At 48.1% G+C, this 10,000-nt stretch overlaps 1 protein-coding gene across 1 annotated transcript in view; it reads left to right on the top strand.

Moving 5' to 3' along the window:
- Positions 1-974: 974 nt before the first annotated feature.
- Positions 975-10,000, top strand: part of kcnip1b (Kv channel interacting protein 1 b) — a 17,164-nt gene continuing 8,138 nt past the window's right edge. The window contains exon 1 of the mRNA XM_030361301.1: positions 975-1,062. Within this exon, the coding sequence (XP_030217161.1) occupies positions 975-1,062 (88 nt within the window). The remainder of the gene's footprint in view (positions 1,063-10,000) is intronic.

The raw sequence follows: 10,000 nt of genomic DNA on the forward strand, positions 1-10,000 counted from the left end.
ACACATGCCTACAAACACACACACACACACACACACACACACTCCTGCAAACACACATGCACACACACCGAGCGACCCACTAGGAGGGAGACTGCTGCCTCACCACTCTCCCAAGTTCTTTTGAGGACCTCGTTGAGGACAAGCGTGAGAGCCCAGAAGAGAGGAAAGGAGCAGAGAAGAGAGGAGAGGAGAGGAGGAGAGAGGAGAGGAGAGGAGAGGAGGGCACAGAAGAGAGGAGAGGAGGAGAGGAGCAGAGAAGAGCGGAGAAGAGAGGAGGAGAGAGGAGAGGAGAGAGGAGAGGAGCAGAGAGGAGAGAAACAGAGAGGAGAAGAGACGTTAGGCGGGAGAGAGTCGGAGCCGGGACCCCGATGTCCTCATCTTCGACGCGCTGAACTTTCGTAGCTTGCAGCGCGAAGCGGTTTTCTTTCCTGAATTATTTACCCGCTGCTGCGTCTGAGGAACATCCCGCTGCCTCTTAGAGAGGCTGGACGCGGTGGCCTGTTCCTCTCGCTCCTCAACGCTGTCCGTCAAGTCTCTCCCGGAGCGCCGCGCCTCAGGAGACGTCGGGGGAATTGCGAGGTCAGAGAACCGTCAGGACACCCGGCGGAGGACGTCCAGTGAGGGGAGACCAGGGGAGACCAGGGGAGCACCCTGTTCAGAAGAGGAGATGTGCCCGGACACCGGCCCCATGACGGAGTAAAGAGGTACGCTACATGAATCGGGAATAGTTCAATATTTTGGGAATGCTACAGACAATCTGTTTATTTCCGGCAGAGCTAAAGAGAGAAATGAAACAGAAGCTGCGGTTTTCTGTCATGACGGGATCGATTGCAGAATAAATATCCAGTCGGTACAGGCTGTCAATATCTCTCTGTGAGGGGACACCCGATCGCCCTGGGGGAGAGTGGTGGGACGTTTTGGAGACCATCTCCCGGACGGGGATCTTCCGGGGAAGCCTCGGGACACGGACCAGGATGGCAGGCTGTCCGAGCCGCTGCCGGGACGGGCTGGTAAAGCTGATCCAGTCCATCCAGAGGCTGCTGACAGGAACCCTGGCCAAAGGTACGATGTCGTCAACACAGCGACACGATGTCGTCCCCACACCGACACGATGTCATACACCCGATGTTAGCCGATGTTATCAACAGCTGAGAGTGGCAATTAACAACTGTCGTTAAATCTCTCTGCTTCTAGCTCGTGTTTTACATGCATGTTATGATGTAATCTGCTGGGTTTGCTACCACGCAAAGCGCCCGTGTGGTGCATTCGCTCTCGGCCAGGTCCTGTCTGTTTGTGTTTTATCATGTGGAGCTTACACACAAAGCCATCATTTATAATAAATATGCCTTCAACAAGCGTCACCTCTATACCACGTTCACCGTCCTTGTTCGAGCTCGTCCTTTATGATTAATAAAACAGCAGTAGCACAGGTCACATGCTGTGACGACTCCGTCACATCCTCCAGATGTTTAGTAGTTTTAATCCGGGCGGGTGGTAGGGCCTGTGTGTGGATAATGAGTGAGATCAGCCAGGGTCACCAGAGGCTCAGTGTGAGAGTCTGGACCCCAAGCATGAAACGTCTGCAACTCTTAACCCTCCAGCCTCCTCACACCCAAACCGGCTCTGAAGCCGCTTCTTGATGCGTAAGTGCCTCGAGATACCTCCTAAACACTGAAGCAACACGCCCCCCTCTGCGTTTCCTACCGCAGCGGTTGCATTGAATTTACATTTACATTGAGGGCATTTAGCTTTTATTCAAAGCGATTTACAATAAGTCCATTTGTCAGAAGAAAGAGAAACAACGACATATTGCGGTCGGTACAATAAGGATGTTCATAAAGATCGCTAGGTTAACCCATGCTCCGTATACAACAATGATAGCTAGGATAAGACGCTACACAATGCTAAGCACTACTTTCAAGTGCCAGGACGTACAACGTACAACAGTTGCGTACATTAAGTGCAAGGATGTACAACATACAATTAGTGTTTAAAAGGGGTGTGGGGGGTAAAGGGGGGAGGCTATGCAGAGTCTAGGGGAATTCATACGTAAATATCACAACGTGACGAGGAAGAAATTCTCCTCTATTCGATTCCAGGCAATTCAGCGATCTGCTAGCCCTGTGTGTTCATTTAGAACGATTCGCCTGCTGAATTCGATCGGTGCTAATGAGGGAGGTAAACCCACTGGTGTCTGAACACTACAGGTGACACCACTGAACACCCTGCAGTCAGTCCACCCTCCCCCCCCCCCCTCCCCTCGCTCACTATTCACGCAGAGGTCGACAGAGGTTAATTAGAGGCTCCGTCACTCGCTCACTCCCACTCTCTAAAGACCTGCAGCTTCTCGCTATCGGTTGAACCCACACGTGAACTCTTACGTTTTCGTAATTTTCGACCTGTCAAACTTTCCGGTCGTTTAGTCGTGGAACTGTAGTAAGAGGTCACCTCGTTAACTTTTTTTTATCACTGGATTAACCGTTATTTAAATAGAACTATGGCTTCCCTCAAAGTAGTCATAGTAATCGCATTTGAATAAGAAAGTTTAAAGGGAAACTTCACCCATTTCCATTAAGCTTTGTATCGTTAGAAACCCACTCATATTTTTGAATGGTCGCGCATCATTCCCTTATTTTCTGGAGAGACTGGAGAGATCCGTATCGATCTCCAACACTTCCTGTTTAAGATGACGCAATATGACGATTTTCGCGTAGAAGTACATAGGAAGTGTAAGAGGGGAGGATTCTCGTAAGACTACAAGCACTAGTCCCACCCCCCTATAGGGGGAGGGACCCACTGATCTAGATGAGTATGAATGGCCAGCGAAGCTGTGCATGGTGGTGCATGGTGGGAGTTGTTGTCTTCAATCCACAAGCGCCAAAAAGTCACTTTCTGCCTTTTCTCGGTCAATACGGCACCAAATTAGAATTTTATTTTATTATTCGACTACATATAGGACCCAATTTCAATACATATCCATGCCTCCACCGGTGAAATGCTCCTTTAAGTAAGTGAAGCATAATTAAGTAATGGGGGACAATGATGTCATTAACAATCAATAATGTCCTCAAAAGTAGGGTATACTTTTGGTTAGACAAAATCGAGTCCAAAACTACCCTTCAGTGACATCCCAAGTGGGAGAGTCCACTCAGATGTATGAAGGTTGGGTAAGTTGGTACAGTCCAGCGGGTAGGCTGATCCATCCATCATACACCACTGGTGATGTCACAGACGGGTCGATTTGGAAACGGCTTGTATGGCTAATCGCCCTCACACCTTGTGGTAAAACAGGGGTCATTCATCACGGTCACAGCCGTTAATCACACACACAGACATTCACTACCGATACAGGATTCACAGGCCCCCTTAACCCCGAGCCCTCTAGAGACGGGGTCCACAGACCCAGTGGGGGGGGCGAGGGGGGCGCGTTGTGTTGAACAACCAGGCCCCTCCACTCCGCTGACGCACAGCTTTGAGCAAAACGGCGAGAACCATAAATCTGTTTGGTTTTCTAGGACGCTGGGAGGAAATGTAAAAGAGTGTGATCGGCGTGTGGTGGGTGGTTTACCGGCCCCTTCGGGGGAAAGGATGGCTCAGCATTTTGCGCCCCCAAGGACATCGTAAGAGACTTTCTCCCTACACTACAAAAATACAAACCTTAGAAGCTGGCTCCTACATTACACATCAAACATGGATCACAATCGATATCGTGTCGTGTTTCGGGAAACTCCCTTCCCCACATCCTTCTCTTACTATCTAGGTTTAAGTGTTGGCAGACAGTGTTGGTAGACAGCTACATCAAAGGGGACATTTCTTTAGATACTTGTCATTAAGGAGCAGATCGGGTCAGGGGTCATCTTACTCAAGGATGACCACAGATAGACGGCAGACATTAGGATTCAAGCCCTGAACCACTGGACTATTCAGCCCCTCTGTTCAGCTCCATACAGACACACTAACCAAGAGGCCTCCAGATAGATGGATGGATGTATTGCTCGTACAGATACAGCTCATAAAATCAAAGAGACATGTTGATCGCCATTGGGTATTTGATATGATTTGTTGACTTGAAAACCAAACGTTATGAAGGTCTCAATCCTACACCTAAGTGTGTGTATGTGTGTGTCTGTGTGTGTGTGCGTGTGTGTGTGTGTGTGTGTGTGTGTGTGTGTGTGTGTGTGTGTGTGTGTGTGTGTGACTGTGTGTGTGTGTGTATGTGCGTGTGTGTATCTGTTGAGTCTGTGTGTGTGTGTGTGTGTGTGTGTGTGTGTGTGTGTGTGTGTGTGTGTGTGTGCGTGTGTGTGAGTGAGTCTGTATGTGTGCGTGTGTGTGAGTGAGTCTGTATGTGTGTGTGTGTGTGTGTGTGTGTGTGTGTGTGTGTGTGTGTGTGTTTGTGTGTGAGTGAGTCTGTATGTGTGTGTGTGTGTGTGTGTGTGTGTGTGTGAGTGAGTCTGTATGTGTGTGTGTGTGTGTGTGTGTGTGTGTGTGTGTGTGTGTGTGTGTGTGTGTGTGTGTGTGTGTCTGAGTGAGTCTGTATGTGTGTATGTGTGTGTGTTTGTGCGTGTGTTTCCATGAGGCAGAGTCTCATGCAGAGACTTATCGAGCTGAAACAGTTATTATAACCGCCCTGAATACTTTCCCGCAACCTTAACCAAATTAGCTCTAGCTAATCACGCCAGGAAATCACACTTTATGCCCACGAGAGAGAGTTTTAATTAAAACTGTACGTTTTGTGTAAATCCATGCAGAGAACTGATCTGTTCCCGGCCAGCGTGCGGGGGATGTACGCACTGCGAAAAAGGGTCTGTTTCTCTCAGTGTTTCTCGGTAAACACTGAAGCTTCGTGTGTTTGGCTCAGACTCATCCTGGACTGAACCGCTGCAGAGCTGCTGATATTTATAGGAGAGACGGGAACACAACGGAGGATCATAATTGGAAAGCCTTGTGCACTAATCAATAGATAGGAGGGGCGCAAGGGAGGGAGGGAGGGATTGGTGTCGGGAGGGACTCAGGGAGGGAGGGATGGACGAGTGAAGGGAGGGAGGGGTTGAGGGAGGGAGGAGGGAGAGAGTGAGGGAGAGAGTGAAGGAGAGAGTGAGGGAGAGAGTGAGGGAGAGAGTGAAGGAGAGAGTGAGGGAGAGAGTGAGGGATGCGTGCATGGATAGACAGGTGGGCAGACAGACAGACAGACAGACAGACAGACAGACAGACAGACAGACAGACAGACAGACAGACAGACAGACAGACAGAGATAGATAGATAGATCATAATGAATAACCCGAGGGAAAGTTTATACAGCACACTTAGGGTCTAACCACCAATTAATTAATGTGTTTGGATTCATTGATTTATTAATGTTCTAATTAATGACCATTAATGTCCAACCCGTGCCGTCCTCCAATGTGTTCTGGGTGCTGCTCTATGCATCTCTTTAGTGGTAGAAGTCCCTCCTCTGACCAGCAGGGGGGCCCGGAGGTCGAGCAGAGGGAAAGACAGATCTTAACCCAAACTAGAAATAGAACAGTAAAGCCTCCTGAAGCGATGCAGATGCTGATATTTCGGCCTCGGCGCCGACCACAGCAGAAGTTTGAAGGGTAAACTCATGAAATATTCAGGCCGAAGTAAATCCAACATTGCATGCGCAGCAACCGACCGACACGCTCCGGTAATCAGCGAGTCAGGCTGCGGCCGGCGTGCTGTTGCTATGAGAACAGAGACATTACAGGATTACTCTGTCAAAACAGTCGGGTCCAAGCCTTTCCTTCAGAGGAGGAGGAGAGCCAAGACAGGAGGGGGGGGGGACAGATACCTGCCCGCCCGCTGCAACACTCTCACGGATCACTGCCTCCGACCGCGGCAGCTCTTAGCGTTGTACCTGGGTTTTATGGGAAACACCTGTTCTCTCTCTAAGCCTGACAGACAGACAGATCTGGGCCAGGTTGTTGGTCTTGATGGATGCAGAGCCATTAAGTCTGTACCTTCAATGTGTTTGGAATAACTTTACTGCAGTTCAGATCGTGAAATAGGCTAGCCAATAACAATGTTAATGTAGCGTTCAAACGCTAACTGAACCTGCAGCTCTTATGAGCTGGAAAACAATTTGTTTGTTAACGTGTATCGCTGCCATAAAAAGCTGCTTTTGCCTGCAGTAGAAGGTCATTAAAGATGCTCTTGGGTTTTATGCTTGTTGTCGCAGACTATGAATTGAGTCATTTGTATTTTAGGTACATGAACGGTTTTCGTTGCACTAAAAAGAAATGAGAAAGTTTAACGAATTCTTCTTGAGATGACCTATTCAGTCAAACGTGACCTCTTTATTAGCCAATTAGAATCATCCTGACCAGGTCACATGCAACCAATCAGCGCCGACACAAGAAAGTGGCACTAGGACAGTTACTATGGTAAGCTAAGCAAATGATAACTTCAACGCTTTCACAATGCACAACGGAAAGGCTTAAACAACGTATGAACCTGCTGCCACTAGTGACTTAGTAGAGAGAAAACATATTGAATATCAATCAGGCATACTAAATAAATGAAAAGCAATCAATACAACTAAAAGCCGGTTACACTACGGAAGAGGATTAGGGACACCTGGGATCATTTCTTTCTTTGGAGTTCATTTCTTACGAGATTAAAGTCAGACTTCTGACTTTAAGACTTCTGACTTCAGACTTCTGGCTCTATTAAAGTCAGACTTCGGATTTTAATCTCAGCACACTCAAATTGGGAACTCAAATGGAACTCCCACCAGTGTTTGGTCACCGTGACTCTGAACAACAGCAGGGTGCGTGTGGCGGAGGGTGGACCCGCGGTGAAGGGCTGCACCTCAGAGTCGCTGGGGGGGACGTAATCCGCGTCGCACGGAGGCGGAGGGACCGAGGCCGCCTCCAGAGACGCCGAGAACAGCAGAGGCACTCTGAGGTATGCATGGATGAGGACGTGCGAACTCGCTCGATCGCACCCGGCCATGAGCACACGGGCAGGAGGAGGAGAGACTTCAGGAGGAGGAGGTGGAGGAGGAGAGACTTCAGGAGGAGGAGGTGGAGGAGGAGGAGGTGGAGGAGGAGAGACTTCAGGAGGAGGAGGTGGAGGAGGAGGGTCTTCAGGAGGAGGAGGTGGAGGAGGAGGAGGTGGAGGAGGAGGAGGAGGAGAGACTTCAGGAGGAGGAGGTGGAGGAGGAGAGCCTTCCGGAGGAGGAGGTGGAGGAGGAGAGCCTTCAGGAGGAGGAGGTGGAGGAGGAGAGACTTCAGGAGGAGGGGGTTGAGGAGGAGGAGAGTCTTCAGGAGGAGGAGGTGGAGAGCCTTCAGGAGGAGGGGGTTGAGGAGGAGGAGGGTCTTCAGGAGGAGGAGGTTGAGGAGGAGGAGGGTCTTCAGGAGGAGGGGGTTGAGGAGGAGGAGGGTCTTCAGGAGGAGGGGGTTGAGGAGGAGGAGGGTCTTCAGGAGGAGGGGGTTGAGGTGGAGGAGGGTCTTCAGGAGGAGGCGGAGGAGGAGGTGGAGGAGGAGAGACTTCAGGAGGACGAGGTGGAGGGGTGTCCTCAGGGGAGTCCCTCTGGAGGAGGTGCTGCTCTCTCAGATGTTCTGGTCATGGTACAGAGATGGTTAGCTACCTGTGTTAGCACGCTGCTAACCCCACCTCCTCTTTGGGTCTATGACCTCTGCTGCTATACTGCAGAATATATTGCAACGTCTGATATGAATTATTTCATTCTTCCTTTCATGCACACACTGCCTTGAACACGGTCTCTCTTTCAAGCAATCTCTCTCTCTTACCTCTCTATCTCACTCCCCTCCCCTATCTCTCTCTCTCCCACTATATCTTTCTCTATCTTGTCCCAATCTTCCTCTCTTTCTCTCTCTATGTCTCTCTCATATCTCTCTCCCCCCTATCCCTCTCTCTCTCTCTCTCTCTATATATATACATATATCGTGCTCTCTCTAAAGAGCAGGGGAACAACTCTTCTTATAATTTTTAAATCACCCCCCTCCCATTTTCCGTTTTATATAACCACCTCACTTCCGGTTTATTTGTATCTCCTGCCTCCTGTCATTCACTGACTTCGGCCGGAGTCTACGGTCACAGGGAAAAAGGTGTTCTCCGGTGTGATTGCTCCTGTCCTTTTAATCGAAAGACTAAATATACTATAGACTATAGGTCGGGGCGCTGACTGCAATATTAAAGTCATACAATGGCGCCATCTAGAGCTTAGAATCAGAATTACACCCCCCTATTAGGTTCTATTATATTCTTTATACTCGATTCTATTCTATTATAGCCCTCATTATGTAATATTTGTTTCAGACAAATACGTATAGGTTAATCATATTTCAACCCATGAAATTGTAATCATCATTAACATATGATGATCATCGAGAGGGGGGCACTTGTCTTTTAAGCTTTATTGACATCACCGTGACAACACGCTGATCCACTCAAGTCAATCACAGCGCTATATTTACCCCACCCACCTCTCGGCATATTAACACTGAAGATCCACACAGATGTCCCAAAGTGAAGCAGCAGCTGGGGGCAAACTTTGATAAATCCTGAATGATGACTGCATTTCGGTTGCATATGTCTGTGTGTGTGTGTGCGTGTGTGTGCGTGTGCGTGTGCGTGTGTGTGTGTGCATGTGCATGTGTGTACGTGTGTAGGTCTTTCATGAGCGTGTGTGGTATTAGTGTATGCATGCGTGTGTGTCGTGTCGGTGTGTGTGTGTGTGTGTGTGTGTGTGTGTGTGTGTGTCTGTGTGTGTGTGTGTGTGTGTGTGTGTGTGTGTGTGTGTGTGTGTGTGTGTGTGTGTGTGTGTGTGTATGCATGTGTGTGTGTGCATGTGTGTGATTGTGTGGGTGTAAGGTATGTGTATGTGTCCGTGTGTTTGAATGTCAGTTGTGCAATGCACTTTTTTACTATTATAATTAATGATTTTATATAAGGACAACTCAATTCCTTAGTAACTACACACAATGCCTTTAGATTTGTATGATATTATGATATAATATTGCTATGAGGACCCTCAAATACATTTTTCCAGGCTGTAGCTTTTACTTTGAATTTGAAATGTTTGAACAACAATACTCTTGTTCTGTGAAATTGTACTTTTGTGATTCAAAGTTAGTTTTCTGTTCTTTATATTTCAAGTGAGGGAGGTCTTGGTGCAGCATAATAACCCAAACGAATGCACACAAAGACCCACCTCCACACACACACACACACACAAACCCACACTATTGCACACGCACACAAGCAGCTAGCTATCCTGATGGGAACCTCACATGTACTGAACTATGCGCACAATAATTACAAACGCCCGTTCAGTATTTCAAATGCACAAGACCGTTTCGCTGAGAGGGAAGCAGTTAGTCATATTATAGGAGTCAGAAGTAATGATCAGTGTCACGATCAATATCCCGTGTGACCAAAAACGTCATCACTCTGATGAAGGCCTCCAGCTGGTCAATATTAAATACCTAGAAAGAATACGCCTTTCATATCATATTGACAATACAGAGTTAAGCCTTCAATATGCTCTTCTGTGTGTGATCTATATTTAATAATCAACTTTGAGAAGGCCCAGATCAAGTGATTTGAGCAGCATGATTTTGTTCCACTGATGGTCGCAGCTGTTGACTTCCTTGGGTTAATCGATCAACGTTCCCTCATCCTAGAATAAGACCTTCCTCGGAGATGGGAATACCCTGTGGCGTTCCCCTAATCAACAGAACAAATAGTTTCCATGCATCGGGTCCCGTTCCTCCTCTCTCTGTGTACCTTTCTGCTCGGCTTATTGGATACTTTCCACACATCTGAGCGGAATCAATAACGTATTCTGACCTCACTGACTATGCTAATGATTGTGTTTGTGCCCTCTAATGGGGAAATTATGTTATATCAGTTGATGATAGAATGCATTATCGTGGTCTTAACTGGTAGAGCATGGCATTACCTCAGACAGGGTTAGGGGTTGGATTCCCACTGGAGCCCCATGAATATGCAACCT

Source organism: Gadus morhua, chromosome 7 (assembly GCF_902167405.1).
Source record: "Gadus morhua chromosome 7, gadMor3.0, whole genome shotgun sequence".
Lineage (NCBI taxonomy): Eukaryota > Metazoa > Chordata > Actinopteri > Gadiformes > Gadidae > Gadus > Gadus morhua.